This window comes from Jaculus jaculus, chromosome X (assembly GCF_020740685.1).
Source record: "Jaculus jaculus isolate mJacJac1 chromosome X, mJacJac1.mat.Y.cur, whole genome shotgun sequence".
NCBI classification, from domain to species: domain Eukaryota; kingdom Metazoa; phylum Chordata; class Mammalia; order Rodentia; family Dipodidae; genus Jaculus; species Jaculus jaculus.
This window is the reverse complement of record NC_059125.1, coordinates 76,080,197-76,098,650: the sequence shown is the minus strand read 5'-3', so window position 1 is coordinate 76,098,650 and position 18,454 is coordinate 76,080,197. Positions and strand designations below refer to the sequence as shown.

The following is an 18,454-nucleotide window of genomic DNA, read 5'->3' as shown; positions in this document are numbered from 1 at the left end:
GCTAGTAAGATAGTTTTCAAATCACTCTAACTTGTTTTCATGTGTATCTGCTACTTTTCTAATAAATATTGTGTTAAATTGGAAAGAACTGGGAATTGAAAACTAGATATGGGCATTGGTTTTGTGTGAATCTGTGGAAGAAAGGACAGTGGACTATCATCTTTTGTTATGTATTTCTTACATTTGCAATTATATACTTAATTTATTTCTAAAATTATCTTGAGAGTTTAGCCCACATCTCCATTTAATGTTAAACTGCATTTGAAAATTCTAAGTTAATGTTTATAATAACTTTTCAAACAATTAGTGTCATATTTCCTATAATATCCAATTATTGTTAGTCATGTAAAATTAAAATAAGGCAGATACTTAAATAATCAAGGAGCAACTCAAAAATTGTTCTGCTATATTACTTTATTTGTTGGACCAAGGAAGAACCTGAAAATTTGATTTTAGCTTATATGGTTATTTAAGTCAACTTATTTTGAGATATTTTAGGATAACTAACTATGAAGTAATTTTATTATGAATATATATTAATTCATGTAAATATATTTTTTTTTATTTATTTGAGAGAGAGGCAGATAGAGAATGGCTTGCACCAGGGTCTCCAACCATTGCAAACAAACTCCAAACACATTTGCATCTTGTGCATCTGGCTTTATGCAGGTACTAGGGATTCAATCCTGGGTCCTTTTGCTTTGCAGACAAGCACCTTAATTGCTAAGCCATCTCGCCAGCCCTCATTGTATATTAATTTTAACCACATATTAGATTTCATTATAGCATTTGTATATATTTATATAATGTATTTTTACCATTTTCCCTCTCTTTAATACCTTTTCTTATCCCCTAGTTTCTCCTTCCACATCTCAAATAATCCACCTTTTACTTTTATGTCCCTTTCCCACTAAATTCTACATATGAAAAAAGCATGTGATACTTGTCTTTCTGAGTGTGGCTTGTTTCATTTAACAAGATAATCTCGAGTTCCATACATTTTCTGCAGGTAACACAATTTGGTTCTTTGTGGCTGAATAAAATTCTGTTATATATGTTAGGTATTTGTTCTGAGTTTAGCTTTCATTACAAAATTTAAACTGTCTTCCTATGATTTTTTAAAAGTCCACTATTCTGAAATAAACTTTTGGAAAAGAAATGGATATTGCTTTCTATTGGTATAGTAGGGAAAAGAACTCAACAAGCTTTATTCTGTATTATATCATTTCTACCATTTTTTATTCCACCCTAAGCAAGGCCTTTCTTTCATTGTGTATGACACATAGGCCTGTAGGCTTTCTATCAGGATACATAACATTATTTCTGTGAAGGATCTCTTTGTACATGATATTCTGAACCTAAACGTTCCCCAAGGTCTAGGCCTCATGAACTTGTTCATAATAAAGAAAACTAGTTTAGAATTCCTGAAAATATTATATAGTCCCTTTTGACTGCCATATTCTGAACTTTGTAGTATATGTGTGATTCTAACTAAGCCTGCAGTTTTCTAAAAATATTTTTAAAATAACCTCTAATGAATAGATGTTTTATTGTTAACATATAAGCAGAATGTATAAATGAATTCTTCTTTCTGAAGAATAGGAAGCATATTCTCATGCCTTAAAAAAATACTGTACTTCGGGCATTTTTTTTGAGAGGGTCTCAATATACAGCCCTGTCTGACTTTAAGGTCTCTATGTACCCCATGCTGGCCTTGATCCTGCAATCCTTTTATTCAGTCACTGCCTCTTACATATTGTAAGTCTGCTCTGCTTCCAGTGGTACTAGGTATTTAACTTGCACACGCTGGTGGGCATTTTTTTCTATAGTTATTTTGTTTCTTTGTCCATTTTCTTCTGGAATTTTGCAGTGATGTTTTGTGTATAGATGCCTGAATAGTTTCTTAAGCTTTTACTTAGGCCAATACTCATTTTAGCTCTTTAATTAACATACAGCATGATATTGTGATTTTTTTTATTACTAGGTAATAAGGGGAAACTTAAATGAAGGCACCATGGCTTGCTCAGATCACTACTCATGATAATAGCTTAGCAGCTAGAATATGAGTAAAGCAAAGTTATAATGGCAGGAGAAAATGCCATCCTTCATTTCTCTGAAGGAGTTAAGAATCTTGTTTCTAACTGACATAAAATGTGTATACAAATGGATAACAACATTTCAAAAACAGTATGATAAAAAGCCTCTCTGTTCTTCTTAAAGGGAATGTGAGTATGATGAAATCACTATTTTTTTTTTTTTTTGCAGATTTGGTGCATTTGACTTGTACATCTTCTAAAACAGCAAGAGAAGACTTAGAGCCAGTTGTACAGAAATTGTTTACTCCAAATTCAGAAACAGAGATAGGTAAGTGATGTAATAATGATCTGTAATGAAAATGTAATATAATGCCATATTCCTCTTTAGGAATCTCAGGAAGGTTTCTGCAACACAAATTGAAGTTATTCATCAACAGCTTTCACACAGTTACTAAGGTGACTGAACACCTGTATAAATGTGGGGAAGAGTATCCCTTGTCTAATGTTAAAGGAAAAGCCTCACACAAATACATAAAAGTGTGTAATTGTCCAAGTGTACATCTATGTTCGTACATACATACACAAGAAAGGCTATTGTGAAATTTCTCAATTTTTTCAGGGTTATAGATGTTTTATTATAAGATTTTTATAGCAACAACATATTTCTTTATCCAGAGTTATCCCTTTTAAAGAAAAAATGTTTATTGGCAAGTATAGGAATTCTGCCTCTTTAATAATGGCTAGTTATATGACAAACACTTTGCTCTCAAAAGTATACATGCTTCTTATTCATGGTAGAATTTTTAATATTTGTCACCATATAGTAGGGTACCTCTTATAGCTATGAATGGAGCAAATATGGCATATTCTGTGAGTAAGTGATCAAAAACCAGCTGATGGATCTCCTTCAGGTGTGAAGTAGAGGGCATTTTTACCATAGCATTTGTGTGTTCACTTGAAGGTGTTCACTTTCTTCCATTAATTTGTAATCTTCATTTTCTTTAAATGCTACATTTGTTCAGATAGATTTTGTTTTACTCCTAACTATTCTATTTAGTTTTAGCTTCTCTCCTGCATGTGCTGTCTACTTTCTTAATTCAGACATTGTACAAAATGGGGCATTTACATTTATATACTAGATAAAATGTCCTCGTTCAGCAACTAAAATTAAAATAATTTCATTGTTAACTCCCCAGATAAATAACTTCCTGCAATCTGAAAACATTTTACAATCAAGAATTTGATTTATTTCTTTATGTTTTCTTCTTTTGGAAATGTCATTATAATGTTTGAGAGTTCTTGTTAAATTTGATTTCAGAGTTATACATGATCATATTCCTAAACCTAACCACAATCATTTTTTTTCTTTTAGCTGTAATTGCATCTTTACCTTATTCATAAGAACCCTGAATTTCATTTTAATTTCTGAAATTTTTCATATTGTCTGTGTTGTAATTTCTTTGTGTGATGATGTTCTAAATCTAAATTTGAATCTTCCCTTTTGAAATGCATTTAATTTTCACGTATACAAAATCAAGCCAGTAGAAATTTCATGTTCATTAACTATTATCTTCTACCCATTTTAGATTTTTGAAGATTAATCTTAATGTTTAAAATGATTCCATTTTGAAATGATATATTGTTTGGAACCTGAGTGAAATTCTTTAGTAAGAACTATGTGCTCTGAGGGGTTTTCACTGACACATAGGCCTTTTCATCATCAGGATGAGGTAGTGGTCATATTTTAATTAAAATGTCAGAACAAATACTGTTGGAGTTATTGAAAATGAATCACCAGATAAAGTGAGCACTGGGCCATGGCAGGTCAAAGAGGCAAAGTCACCTGCAGAAGAGAACACAATTCATTTTCCTGCCTAAATGAGGAAGAAGGAACTTTATGAGCAATATGAACTTCTAATACATTAAATCAAATGCTCCTCTGTAGCAAAAGGCTATATTTTCATAAGTTGGTAGCTTGTATTATATTTTGACTATTTGGTAATCATATGAAACTTTGCACTAAAACATGTTCTAAAGAAATATTATTTGAGCTTTTTTCTTTTTCTTCTTGAGTTCTGCAATCTGTATGATGTCATGAATCATACGCCTTTGTGAAAATCAGCCTACTCACAACTCATTTCTTAAAAAGGATAATATTCTCTTTTTCACTGCAGGGCTTCTTTGACAGTGTGTGTTTGAAATGCTTGTGTCATTTTTTTAATACCTTTCAGCCAAAGGTGTTGAGATATACTCTGGTCTTAAGAAGCAGTTGTACTGATAACTTCAAAAGTCCTACCTTTAGCTGCCAGGCTTCCTTATGTCATCATCCATCTCTACAAATCTTGCTACCTCTTAATCAAGTAAATACCAGCTTTTTGCTGTACCCCATTGTTAAGGCATAAAATGAGATTGTTTCCCATTTATATATGTGCATTCATTTAACTCTTGACTTTTGAATATTGTTAAAAGTACTGAGAAAGATGATAAAGTGAACCCTGTATACTAGTCTCACTGGCAGAATTATCCTAACAGTTTTACCTAGAGAACTAAGATTTTTTTTCCATACATACTAAGGCAAGATATTAATATAGGATCTTGAAATGTCTAAAATGTAATGTTTCCACTGCATCATATTCTTTCTGTTTTTTTTTTTTTTTCTGCTGTGCATGTCTTGTGGTGTTACATTCATTTCTTTGTCACAGAGTCTTGCTTCAAAAGTCAAGTCCCCTTCATAGATGTAGTAAATACCTTATCTTAATCCTGGTTTATTTATTTGTTTACTTCTTTGTGTGTTCTGTACAGAGTGAGTCAAAGCACTGACTTAAAACAATTTAACTACATTAGATTGCCATTTTCCTACACATGGCATGTGTCCATAGATTTTTTTTTTTTTTACTTTTATTTGGAATGCCAACATTGTCTTTCTTCTGCCTGTTTTATTCAGTACTTACCCAAGTTTAACCCAGGATCTTATGCTAAATCACCTATTCCTTATTTAGTTCATCATATGATCCACATGAATGAAAATGAGCTATTAAAGGCCATTTCTACCACCGCTAGCATGTGATATACACCCAGGCAAAGCTCAACAACTTTATTCTTGACCATTGCTCACGTTACAGCACATACTCTTTTTCTAGCTATCTCTCTGCTTCCAGCTGACCTCCAAGAAAGATGAAGCAATTACACATCTCTTTGAAGGTTTTAAGGTCAAAGCTTGATAGCTCCCTTGTATCCAGACCATTTATCTTCAGCTTATGTCAGTTTTTACCTACTCCACAGTTTCTTATGAAAGCCTTAACTTCTGTCAAGTCTGTTTCCTAAAAATCTGTTGAATTGCTCATCACCTACCCCTCCCCCAAGTTTTATTGACTGGGAACTGTCCTCTGAGCTAGAGGTCTTATGAAGTAAAAGTAAGCTCTGCTAGTGTATGCCTAAATGTGGGCTGGGCCCTATTACAGACATTGCACACCTTACCCCCAGGTCCCTGCAATGTTTCCCATGTTTGGTACAACAGATAATAGGCCATGTTTTTAAGTAAATTTTTTTAAATTTAATGAAGATAGCCTCAGTACTTTATTTAATAAAAGAAATATGGTTTTACCAGTGCAATTCCAGTTCCTTATGTTCCTTTGTCAGTAAATAGGTTTTACCACCTACTGTATGCCTACATGAATTAGTGGTACCTCACACTAAGGTCTTAACAGTAGAAAGTGACTCCTTATGTGACCATTTCTCCTATTCAGCTTCCTTATTTTATCACACTAAATGTGAAACTACTGCTGTCACATCTCAAAAGCCACCATCCTATTCTGAATACCAATGACCCTACTGAGGAGGGCCCTCAGCAGAATGGGGGCAGGGAGGAGGAAAATGATGGTACCAACACATGATGTGTCCATACAAAGTTTCTACTTAATAAAAACAAAATTAGTATGGATTGTTCAGGATGCACTGGAAAGACAGTTTGTTTGAGAATTCTACAGTAGTGCTATTTTAAATTAAATATAATAAAATCTTAAGTTATCCTAAACTGGAGACTGGAGCATTTTTGCTAACTAAATACTATAATTAGTTGAAAAATTCTCTGTATTGATTGCCAATTTAGTAATAACTGTAATTAGCTAGATAATTATATCTTTCACATTTTCTTTACGATTCTTAAGGTGCCTTACAGACTTGGATAATTGTTATAAACATCTATTATCATTACACAGAATATAAATTTTTGTCAAACAGATTAGACAAAACTCTGTAGCCAATAAATATATCAACAGAAATATTTACCATCTTCAGCCAGGGAAAATTTAATTATTATAATTTTTAAAGAAGAGAGACAAAAAACTGATCATTAAGATAGTAAAAATTGGCTTTAGGAATTGAGTTTAACAAGATTTGGATATTTGTATAAGCACATCATATTTTAGTTATTTAAAATAGAATTAAAATCAATTTTGAAATTATTTATTCAGCGTCTATTGTGTACTAAACCTTGTATTAAGAGTAGCTAAAAATCAGGAGAATGAGGACTACTTCTACCTCATCAGTTAATCCTCAGCTCCTATGTCAGTGCCTAACATGTATAATAGATGCTTACTATTACATGAGAGAACATGTACTCAAAATAATACTTATTCCCATTACCTTTTATTTTTGTTATTTGGTTTTTCATTCCCATTAATATTATGATCCAATAAGATAAAGCATTAGAATATATCAAAGAAATTTTTTTGAGGCAAACCCAACAGACTGCCTTTTTTATGTGAGAATGAGAGACAACTGGAGCACCGGGGCCTCCAGCCACTGCAGTCAAACTCCAGACCCACATACCCACTTGTATGCATGCGCAACCTTGTGCTCTTGCATTACTGTGCATCTGGCATATGTGGGACATGGAGAGTCAAATGTAATCCTTAACCTCTAAGCCGTCTCTCCAGCCCCAAAGTTTTAATTATATATGTATGTTTTTAATATTTTATAGAAGAAAAATAATTTTTTTTTGGTTTTTCGAGGTAGGGTCTCACTCTGGTCCAGGCTGACCTGGAATTCACTATGTATTCTCAGGGTGGCCTTGAACTCATGGCAATCCTCCTACCTCCGCCTCCCAAGTGCTGGGATTAAAGGAATGCGCCACCATGCCTGGCAAGAAATGTTATTTATATGCTATACAATTTTCCAATTTAAAGTATAAAGTTTAGTTTTTACAAGCATAATTATAGAATTGTCTATACATCTTTAAATCAATTATAGAACATTTGTCACCCTCTTTCCCTCCTTCCAAAAGAAAACCCCCTCCATACCCATCAATACTAGATCTATCTTTACTCTTTTTTTTTTTTAATTTAATTTATTAGTTTTCTTTTCAGTAAATACAGGCAGTTTGGTACCATTATTTAGGCTCATCTGTGATCTACCCCCTCCCATTAGACCCTCCTTGTTATTGAAAATGGGTCATGCATTGTGGAGTTAGCCCCCAGTTATTAGTATGATAAATGTCTCTGAAAATCATGACCCAACATGTAACTCTGACATTCTTTCCGCCCCCTCTTCCGCAAGATTTCCCTGAGCCATGTTGGGTTCATTTTTGGTCTGCTTCAGTGCTGAGGTGTTGGGGGCCTCTGAGGCTCTGGCTCTCTGATTTGGTAGGAGTTGATTTTTCTCTGCATTGATCTCCTTCCCCTTTGTGCTGGTATCCAGTTCACAGGAAAACATCACCCTTGCTTATTTCGCCAGTTGTCCTTAGTTTCAGTTGGGCCCCTTCTGAGGTATGTTGGGGCAGCTCTCTTCTTAGGATCTGCATCTATCTGGAAAAGAGAAGCAGATTCTCCAACGGAGAGTAAGTTAGCACCCAGAAAATTGAGATAACACTTACTTTTTTGATAGACAGTTTGATAGGTGTAGGCCCTTTTATACCCCGTGATTGATGGTAGCTTGATATTGTAGAGTGGGCTTGTGTTTGGGTATGGTTCTGACTTGTTTCCCAGCTCCAGCTAAGGGTCTAGTACCACTGAGTGGATCAGTTAGCCAAATCAAGAGCAATTGATTCCTCACCATGGCTGTGTACCACTATTGCACTTGTGTGGGTATCACATCCGGTTAATTGTTGCTACTTAGGTTAAACAATGTGTTGCTTGGACAGATCTTGGTCACTTCCCCCAGTCGCCTATGTAGCGCCTTCTGGCACTAGACACGCTGACTGTCTGGGGACTGACTCTCTCCTGGCTTCCAGCCATGTCATTCCATTTTACGTGTCAGCTGCGTATGGAGTCTTCAGCAATAGGGTCTTACCACTGGCCTTTGGTGGGTCATCAATTACTCTGACAGAAGTCTGTCATTGTTTTGGAAAACCTTGTAGGTTTCTCTGATCAAAAGCTCATTGTGGGTGGTAGGCCCAAGCTGGAAGTGGGGGTTACAGGTCAGTGTCCACTAAGAAATTGAGGAAAAAGATAACTAATATACAAGAGTTAGAGAGGAGAGAGATAGAGGGGAGAGGGGGAGAGGGAGGGAAGGAAGATGTAGGAGATTTAGGTCATGCTTGATCCTACCCTCTCCAGTGCTGTCTTTACTCTTAATTCCCAATTATAGCTTTAGGTAAATATTAATTCCTATCTATAGTTTTTTGTTTGTTTGTTTTGTTTTAATTTTTTAGTATGTTTGTTTTGGTTTGGTTTTTCAAGGTAGGGTCTTGCTCTAGCCCAGGCTGACCTGGAATTCAGAGGGTGGCCTTGATCTCTCAGTGATCCTCCTACCTCTACCTCCCAAGCACTGGGATTAAAGGCATGTGCCACCACCCTTGTCTTCTATCTATAGTTTTGCTTATTCTAAATATATATGTATGTTAAGTTGCTATATAATTTATCATTTTTATTGTAATACACAATTTATATTATATTTTCACTGCATATGAAAAATTTGATTTGAAGTTGGACATGCTAGTGATATGTAATAAAATAAAAGCAAACATGATTAAAGCTAAATCAAATTAATATACTAGTCTAAACACTTAAAAATCTATATAGTCTTATGTTGGAAAGCTATCATTGCTTGAAATATCATACTCCTATTTTAGAGTTTGTATTTCCTCTTTATTAATTGTTTATATGCAAAACTCTCATTTACTACAGTGTGGGGGCTGGAGATATAGCTCAGTTGGTAGAATGCCTACCTGGCATGCATGAAGCCCTAGGTTCAATCCCCAACAATGTAATAACGGTATTGTGCTAAATTCCTGTAATCATTTATTATAATGTCTGGTCATGATTTTACTGGTATTCTGCTACATAGTGTAGTAATTGAAAGGCATATTGTATTCTGGGATCTAAATAAAATTTATTTGCACACTTAGAAAATGAAGAGGTTGAAAAGCCAAGGATCCTATGGGCTCTCTACTTCAATATGAGAGATTCTTCAGACATTAGCAGAGACTGTTACAGGGACTTACCATCCAATATTTATGTTTGCTCTGGCCCAGACTGTGGTATAGGAAATGATAATGCAGTCAAACAGGTAAGGCTACCGGTGTTTTTCAGCTTTGTGGTAAGAAGTTGGTGTCATGGAGAAAATGAGGGTTTTGTTTTCTCCTCTGGAAAGAGGGAAATAAAAATAGAAAAGCACTTTTCTTATTTAATAATAGTTGGCTCCTAAACATCTGTAAATATTATCTCCAATATATTTTACAAGATATTTCACTTCCTTGGGTATTATGATAATTTGTAAAATATTGTTTATGAATACCATTGTGGTTATAAGGAAATAATTTTTAGAAATACATATTAAAATGAATTTACAATGGCAGTATCCTAGAGAAATACTTCTAACATAAACAGTTGGATTGTTTGTGTATGATTTTGAAATAGAGACATTTATTCTCACATAAGTCATTTCAAAAAGTGTATGACTAATATGGCATACAAAACATAGATTTATAGTGGTCTTAATGTATTTTTAATCTTGGAAAAGAATGAATAATATCCTTTTTACAACATAAAGTCATTAATGTTTTGACTGAAGTCAGTATCCTAAAACCTGCTGTTATAGCTGCTGAGGAGTATGTTAAAGTTTGAGACAGAGCTATGAAGAGGGCCAAAATGTACACTGTGTCACAAGTACACTGACTCCATGGAACAGAAGATCCTTGTGCATATATAATTGCACTTCTTTATACTTGGAAGAAAGAACAAAGCCAGAAACTATTTCTGAAGCCTTTGTCTAAATTTTTCTCAAGTATTTTTGATACCTCTATCTTTGAATCAACAAATAGGTGATTTACCATCATTCTGAGACTGCAGATAACATGGATCTGGCTTCATTTCCACTGGTAGCATGGCTCTTTTATTAGTAGGTGACCTGTTTGATCCTTTAATGTATTTTTTGTCACAGTAGCAGGGCTATGAACGACAACTGTAATGCAGTTATTTGTTCTTTCCCCAAAATTATTTGAGTTTCCCCTTCAGAGACTAGTGATGGTCCTAGAAGTCCTGGAAAACATACTCATGCAATAACAAAAAAATAAGAGGAAGGAGTCACATCCTTAATCATGGCCTGAGATTTGTATTATAATAACTTTATTTTTACTTTGATGAATCAGTTTTTGGAAGCATTAATTTTCAGCAAGCTTATAGATTGTTTTTAATCCCTAGATAAGCTTCATTTTCTTAATGAAAGGCCTTTTAAGTAAGGGCCTCTAATATACATGCTTATATGATCTAACCTGCATACTAGAAGTATACAATTAAGGGATAATTTTATCATGAGGAAGATACCTTCAGGGATAGAGAAGAAAGCAATATTAATGCTAGTGTGATCCTAATAATTATATGCTATGAAATATAATTAGTTTTGAATTTGTGACACATAACCTCTTATATCAGTTTGAGGGAAAATATTATAATTTGTCCTTTAAAGAACACTGATAATTGCAGGCATGGTGGTGCGCACCTTTAATCCCAGCACTCCAGGAGACTACATAGTGGATTCCAGGTCAGCCTGAACTAGAGTGAGACCCTACCTCATAAAAAAAACTTGATAATATTCATAAATAGCCAGTTTATGTGGATCACTAATTGTTGTCTGCTGTTTTCTAAATGAATATTATTGTTCATAAAAGTTCTCAAAATATCTTATCTCTTACCATGTAGAAAGCACAAAGTCTTATAGACTTAGGTTTTGCTTTGTTTATAAATAAAATCCTATATTACAGCTTTTGGAAATTTTGTGTCTTTTCTTACTTATTAATTCACAGAGATTGAATATGTAGATCTGTAACACCTGTGGCCATATGTAACAAATTATAATTTAAAGACACACTGATAACATAAGTACTGATATAATGTGAACTGTGTTTGGAACTCACAAGGTAAAATTAAGTATAGGAATAATGAAAGCCTTATATGGAGGGACATAATGGATGAGTAGTTTGTTCCATCCTAATCATAGTTTAAAAAATCTAAACAGCACAAATAGAATACATACCATCTGCATATGCAGAAGATGTAAACATAGTGTGTTTAAGAAGGTTGAAATAAGACCAGAGAAGAATATGGACAAGGAGAATTTTATGTGCAGTAGTCAGGATCCCGGATTTTGTCCTCATAGTGATGGAGAGTCATTCAGGACTTTTAAGCTGGAAAGTAAAATAAAGAGAATGTTGTTTTCCATAAATCCTAAAGAGACTAGGATAGAAATAGGTTATGAAACAGAGAAAAGGAAACTAGATGCAAGGATACTAGTCCAACATACAAAGTTGGCAATTGTCACTTTAGCAGACGATCCATTCTGGGGTGGGCTCCATTAATGGAGAGCAATAAATATAATCAAGAAATAGAAAAGATGGATTGGTTAAAGCACTTGCCTATGAAGCCTAAGGACCCAGGTTTGATTCCTCAAAACCCATGCAAGCCAGATGCACATGGTGGTGCATGCATCTGGAGTTTGTTTGCAGAAACCAGAAGCCCTGGTGTGTTCATATTCCCTCCCTATCTATCTCTCTCTTTCTCTCTCTCTCTCTCTCTCTCTCTCTCTCTCTCTCTCTCTCTCTCTCTCTCCCTATCTCATAAATAAATGAATAATAAAAAAGAAATAGAAAATAACATTGTCAGGCAGAGAGTAAGGGGAGAAACTCTATAGGCAGACAAGATGGGAATATGGGCAAAAACTAATATCAGGGAGAACTGAAGTGTAATGTAGAGGGCTGCTTCTATGGTAGGTGCCAGATGTGTACAGCAAAGACATCTATATATGGTGATTTCCCCAGATGAGAAAGCAGACATCTCTAATAATTAATATAAAATATTCAGAGTAAATAGTACATTATCACTTATTGTGATTATCTTGCAATAAATGAGATCCATGCAAGTTACTCATAACTGAAAATTTATATCTTTTGATCAACATCTTACCTCCCTCACTTTTCACCCCCTGACATTTTCTATGATTTAGTCATTTTTAGATTCTCCATATGAGTAATTTAAATGATGTAGTATTTATATTCTTGTGCCTAGCTTATTTCATTTTCCATGTCCTCCAGATACATCCATGTTGTCATGGATGATAGGACTGTTTGCTTGAAATATGAATAGAGAGAAGATAGTAAATATCCCCAACACACCCACGCACGTGTGTGCACGCACACACACACACACACACACACACAATGGTACCCATGAATGGTGGCATGTTTTAATTAAATTGATTGTGGTAAACATTGCACTATATATCATATTACCACATTTTATACCTCAAAAATATGTTTTTGTCAATAAGATATTTAAATTTTTTTAAAGAATATATATATACATAGTCAATATCAGGTCCAGCAGTTAATCTTTGAACTGTACCTAAGAGGGGAGAAAACTAATTTCTTAACCCTTCCCCTTCTTTCAAATCTACATTAAAGCCTCAATGATGCAGGTTATTATCCTTCCCCCAAACTCAAAGAGTAACACTTTTAATTGCCTGGTACAGGTGTCCAGGTGATAAATATCTTGGGTTTTGCCACCCATACAGTCTCTGTTGCAGCTCCTCAACTCCAACATTACAGTGCAAAATCAACTATAGAGAGTAGGTCAATGAATAAATGTGACTGTGTTCCAATAAAACTTTATTTACAAGAGCAAGAAACAGTCTGGATTTGACCATAGTTTCTCAGGCCTAATCTATGGCCTTGTGTATGCATTAGAAAGAAGGGTGAAGTGGTACAGAGAAACATCTTGGCTTTTTTATGTAAGCATAGCAATTGGATAAATTAAGAGTGCTAGCTCCCTAGCATGGCAAAGATCCTTAGCTAAAGTGAAGTGAATTATTGCTGCCTACCACATTTACTGTCTATTTATTATTAAGATCACAGTTGCCTTTTTAAACTTCTAATCTCAGGGTGTATACTTATTGAATGAAGTACTAGAACATGGTTATAGAAGTTTTTAAGGATCTTTTAAGAAAAATCCAGGTATATATATATACATTTTAAGCTGATATCTGAAAATTATTTTGTCCTTTTATCTTTGACTAGGCTGAAGCAATTTTCCAGCAAATCTGCCCCAATGAAGACTTCTGTCCACCCCCACCAAATCCTGAAGATATTGTCCTTGATGGAGACAATTCTCAACCAGAAGCTTCGGAATCCATTGTCACACCTGAGAATCCCACGGAAAATGCAAGCCTGGGGAGCCCAGAGGAGCCTCAAGGGTAGTGGATATACACCAGATTGATATCCCACTTTGGAAATACATACTGGCTCCATGGACTTTTCAACAGAAGAAGTGTTTAAAAAATGTTAAAAAGCAACCACCAGTCAATATGCAAAACCACCAGAAAAAAGCAGCTCCCAGAAATCCAAAGGGAATTTTCTTTAGCTGTAGATATGAAGGGCTTCATATGCATTGTTGGGAACTACTTGGTGTTAAGAAAACTTTGATTTGCTACCTTGGGTTCTTTATTTTTATTTTGAAAGCCCACATGTTCAGAATCATATTTTCATTCATTATTTGATTTGAATTATGTTTTCATTCTGAGTATGAGAATCAAGTCTAAATTGAATGAAAAAAATTAGACATCAGCCAGGCATGGTGGCACACGCCTTTAATCCCAGCACTCAGGAGGCAGAGGTAGGAGGATTCCAGTGAGTTTGAGGCCACCCTGAGATGACATAGTGAATTCCAGGTCAGACTGGGCTAGAGTGAGACCCTACCTCAAAAAAGTGAAAAAAAAAAAAGGCAGAAACCTATATATGGAGTAAAAGATTCTCTGTGTTAAGAAGGGTTGAAGGTGGTAATACTAATGTTTAGACAGTTTTACTAATTGTGAGTCTATTTCTCAGTAATGTTTTTGAGTATTAGTGGTATTTTGGGGTATAAATCATACAAAGACTTGGAAAAGTAAAAAAAAATGAAAAAATTGAATAATGGTATAGGATGTTTGCATAGGATCACAGGTATTTTGCGATTTATCCAAAGTAACTAAAACAGTAGCCTAATTATCAACAAGTCTAATTAATCCTGACAGTGCTACTCAGAATATATTATGCAAATTATGTAATTTCTGAGCTTCAGTTTTTCCAGATATAATGAAGAAATACTATGCTTTCTATCAGAAGTATATTATAAAGATAAAGATAAATGAAGTGCCATCATTAGAATGTTTTTCCTGAAAAAAAGTTTTAGAACTTTCCTATTGATATGTAAATGAATAGCAAAAAAAATCAATATTAGTGTTATTTTTATTGCAGTAAGCTTTTAAAATGAAAGTCTGATTCTTAAACTCATATTTACTAGTTTTTTATAAACCAGTAAACGTAGCAACAGGTAGAATTTTGGCTTTGAAATCCCATTAGGGAAAACTCAGAATAGTCATATTCCTTTTCTGCCAGGTAAATCTGAAATCAAGAACTGAATTCAACATGCATGCCAGTTACTAACACACATAAAAGTATGAGGGCTACACATAGGCAGCACATATAGTTACAATGCCTATATTTAACTTTTTCATAAGCTATGATAGACTACTTTCTTTGAGCAATAGTTTGGATATAGAACTGCCTGTAAATATATATATATATTTTTTTTTTTTGAAAAAGGAAGAAAGGAGTCCCATGTTTCCTGGCAGGGCCCTGGCTTTAGTGGAAAGCTCAGAGTTCTTCATCTGCAGCTGTTCCCTCACCTCACAAGGTTTCAGAGAAGGCCTTAAAGGAAGCTAGCTGTAACAGTTCACAAATTCATGGAACATGGAAAAAGCCAACAGATGTAACTTCTGCTAACTCCTACAGACAGACCTGAATCAAGAAAAAACAAAAGACTACCCAGCCTCTCAGGCTTTTCTTGCCTCCACCTCCCAGTGTATAGCCCCCCCCAATCTCTATAGTGCCCATTCCCATTTATATTTGATGTCATATAAATCAGGGACAGTAGAATCACATTAAAACCTACTTTGTTACAAGGCTTCTGATCTTACATCAAGTGATGTTTTCTGAAGCCCAGCTAGGACTTGCACTAAATGCCTAGTACACACTTGTAAGTACACCAGGTATTAGTCCTGCCTCTCCATACCAGCAATATAAAAATTTCCCTTACTTGAGAGGATTAAGTCTGAATACAATCTCAGTTAGTTGCACCAATAAAGATGTTATACTTGGTTTTAGTCTTAGAGTTAAGGCTTCCTGAAAGCAGCATGCACATTTATGTAAACAGACAATCAGGGTAGGGTTAAAGTAATTAGAAAAATGTTGATAGCTTTTCTGCAGCAGTCTATTCATAGAACAGTTTAAGCACTATTATGTGTTGTCATGGTTCAGCTCATATTATACCTATATTCATCCATTTGACATCATAAGACTTTTTCTCCCAGGCCATTCATTAAATATTGGAGAAATGTTTAAAAGCTCCTCAAATGTCCAGTGGTGATTAAAATACCACAAAACTGTTAAAAACTTTGTTAGACATTTCTAGCTATTTACACTTGCCTCAGAATGTAATAGAAATTATTCAGAGCTTTCTCTTTAATTTTCTTTTTTACTGCTAACAAATATTTGTTTTCATAGTTTTAGCTCAAAGTAAAAGAGAAACCTTTGAGTTTAGGGATCGAACTATAAGGATAAAGTCATTTGAATAAGATTACTATGTTATGCATATGCAAACATTTTAGTAATTTAAAATTTTGAAAGTTGTGATTATCAAAGAATTTTGATTCATGTGTTCAAATGTTTAATTATGCATGCTTCTTATTAACCAAAAATAATATATAATCTTATGTTAATAATGGAGAGAGATCCAATAATTAATACTATGTTGCTTTTGTATATTTTTTCTAGTTGGTGTGCCTGCCCAAGAATATATAAATGCATATAATTGATATTAATTTATATTTTTGTATAATAAAGTGGCCACAATAATGGGTACTTTCTAGAGCAATGGTAGTTTGTGAGAATGTTAATCCATTTTTTAAAATAACATCCATGATTAAAGAACCACTTCAACAACAGATTTGTTGAAAGAACTTGAAATGATGAAATACTAGCTTTTAATTTTTGATTCTCATGTCTATATATATTATAAATTTACTCTTTTAACTATGGTTATTTAGTTCATGAATAGTATAGTAACAATCATTTAAAACAGGACCTGTACCACTTTTCTTGCCAATTATTCATGCAACTGTTATTGGTATTGAGTAATTTGTCTTTTGCTCAGTAAAGTTTCCTATATGTATTTTAAAAGCATGAATATATTAATAATTTGAACATTGTTTCAGTAAGTTTTCAGAGGAAATAAAGATGGTTCAATGCCTATCAGATGTAGTGTCCTATTTTGTCCATATTCTTTTTTGTGTGTGTTGAGCTAGAGAGCCCTTGCTTAGCTGGTGTAAGACCCTAGCTTCAATTTCAAGTTGTCACAAAAAAGCCAAAATGTATATATGCCAAGAAACTGAACATTGTCTTAGATTTGACTTTTTTAAAAAATATATATAGTTATTTAAATATTCAATCAAAAATATACATTGTCAACTGTATATTAGATTTCATTTCTGGCATTTGCCAAGTGTGGTGAGTTTTTAAGGAAAGCTATCAAATTATGCATGCTTTTGATTTACTTAGCAAAATTTCTAGGTACCAGCATTAATGTCAATATGAAACAAAAACAGAAGGTGCTCTTGTTCATTGGAGATCAGTGCTGGGGGGCACATGCTATGACTTTACAGTACATTCATCACCTTCAATCTGCTCTCACATCTTACTTAGATGAAGACTATTTAAAAAGATATTCATATTTAGTGATGAGATCTGGAAATGTTTTCTCTCGGAAGTGTTTTGAGTCCTCAACATTTTAGTCTAGAAAAACATTGCCTATATTCTTCGAATGCAAAAATAATTCGTTATTTTTTTTTCTTGAATCCAATAAAGCAGGCTGACATGTTCTGTCCGTTTCAAGTAGTTCCTAAAGCTCCTCAAACAGGACATATTCAAAAGATAACAGATCTCTTTCAAAACTGGCAATCTATCTGTGAAATTGTTAATAAATCAAGATTAAGAAAGATAAGGTTAGGGCTGGAGAGATGGCTTAGCGGTTAAGCGCTTGCCTGTGAAGCCTAAGGACCCCGGTTCGAGGCTCGGTTCCCCAGGTCCCACGTTAGCCAGATGCACAAGGGGGCGCACGTGTCTGGAGTTCGTTTGCAGAGGCTGGAAGCCCTGGCGCGCCCATTCTCTCTCTCTCCCTCTATCTGTCTTTCTCTCTGTGTCTGTCGCTCTCAAATAAATAATTAATAAAAAAAATTTAAAAAAAGAAAGAAGGTTAATTGAATTTTTAAACAAGTAGCTGTATTATCCTTCAAGTACCTTGGAGCTCATACAATAGTCACACTTTTTTTTAACAAGTGTCTTGAATTCTCTTTAATGATAGCTTTTTATAACACCAGCTAAATGGTTTAACACTTAGCATTCCAAGTCACATTTTGAAGGCCACTTTCCTTCCATTAATGAAGTTTAGCTGTGTGGCTTCAATGAGACGTGGTGAGATGTCCTTGCCATACAACTTGCCACGTCTGCTCTTTCTGGTGTTGATGATACTTGGGACCATTTGACAGGTAATCATTAGAACTTGAATCCTAGTAGACTATGAGGTCTTTTCCCTATCACTGCAGGAGGATTTATGCTGGAAACTCCTATTAATGTTAATAGGACTTTCATGTGTAAATCCTCTTTCAACAGATGAGACAGTTGACCCCTAAAATAGATAATTAGGGAAGGACACTGAAGCTGATCTAGAAGCAGGCCTGAATTGTTCTAGTCAGGATTTTACTGTGGGAAAATAGCAACAGTCTATCAATTCAACAGAGGTATGTTTACAAAGCTGGAAGGGACAAACTACTAGCTCTTCCTTTTCTATTTCCATGTCTAATAAATATTAGAAACTTTCTATTTTATAACAGTAAAC

General features: G+C 34.4%; 1 protein-coding gene across 1 annotated transcript in view; it reads left to right on the top strand.

The window, feature by feature from the left end:
* Positions 1-16,810, top strand: part of Chm (CHM Rab escort protein) — a 193,946-nt gene extending 177,136 nt beyond the window's left edge. Inside the window, exons 13-15 of the mRNA XM_004669613.2 lie at positions 2,266-2,364; positions 9,382-9,542; positions 13,543-16,810. Of these exons, the coding sequence (XP_004669670.1) occupies positions 2,266-2,364; positions 9,382-9,542; positions 13,543-13,722 (440 nt within the window). The 3' untranslated portion in view covers positions 13,723-16,810. The remainder of the gene's footprint in view (positions 1-2,265; positions 2,365-9,381; positions 9,543-13,542) is intronic.
* The last annotated feature ends 1,644 nt before the right edge of the window (positions 16,811-18,454 follow it).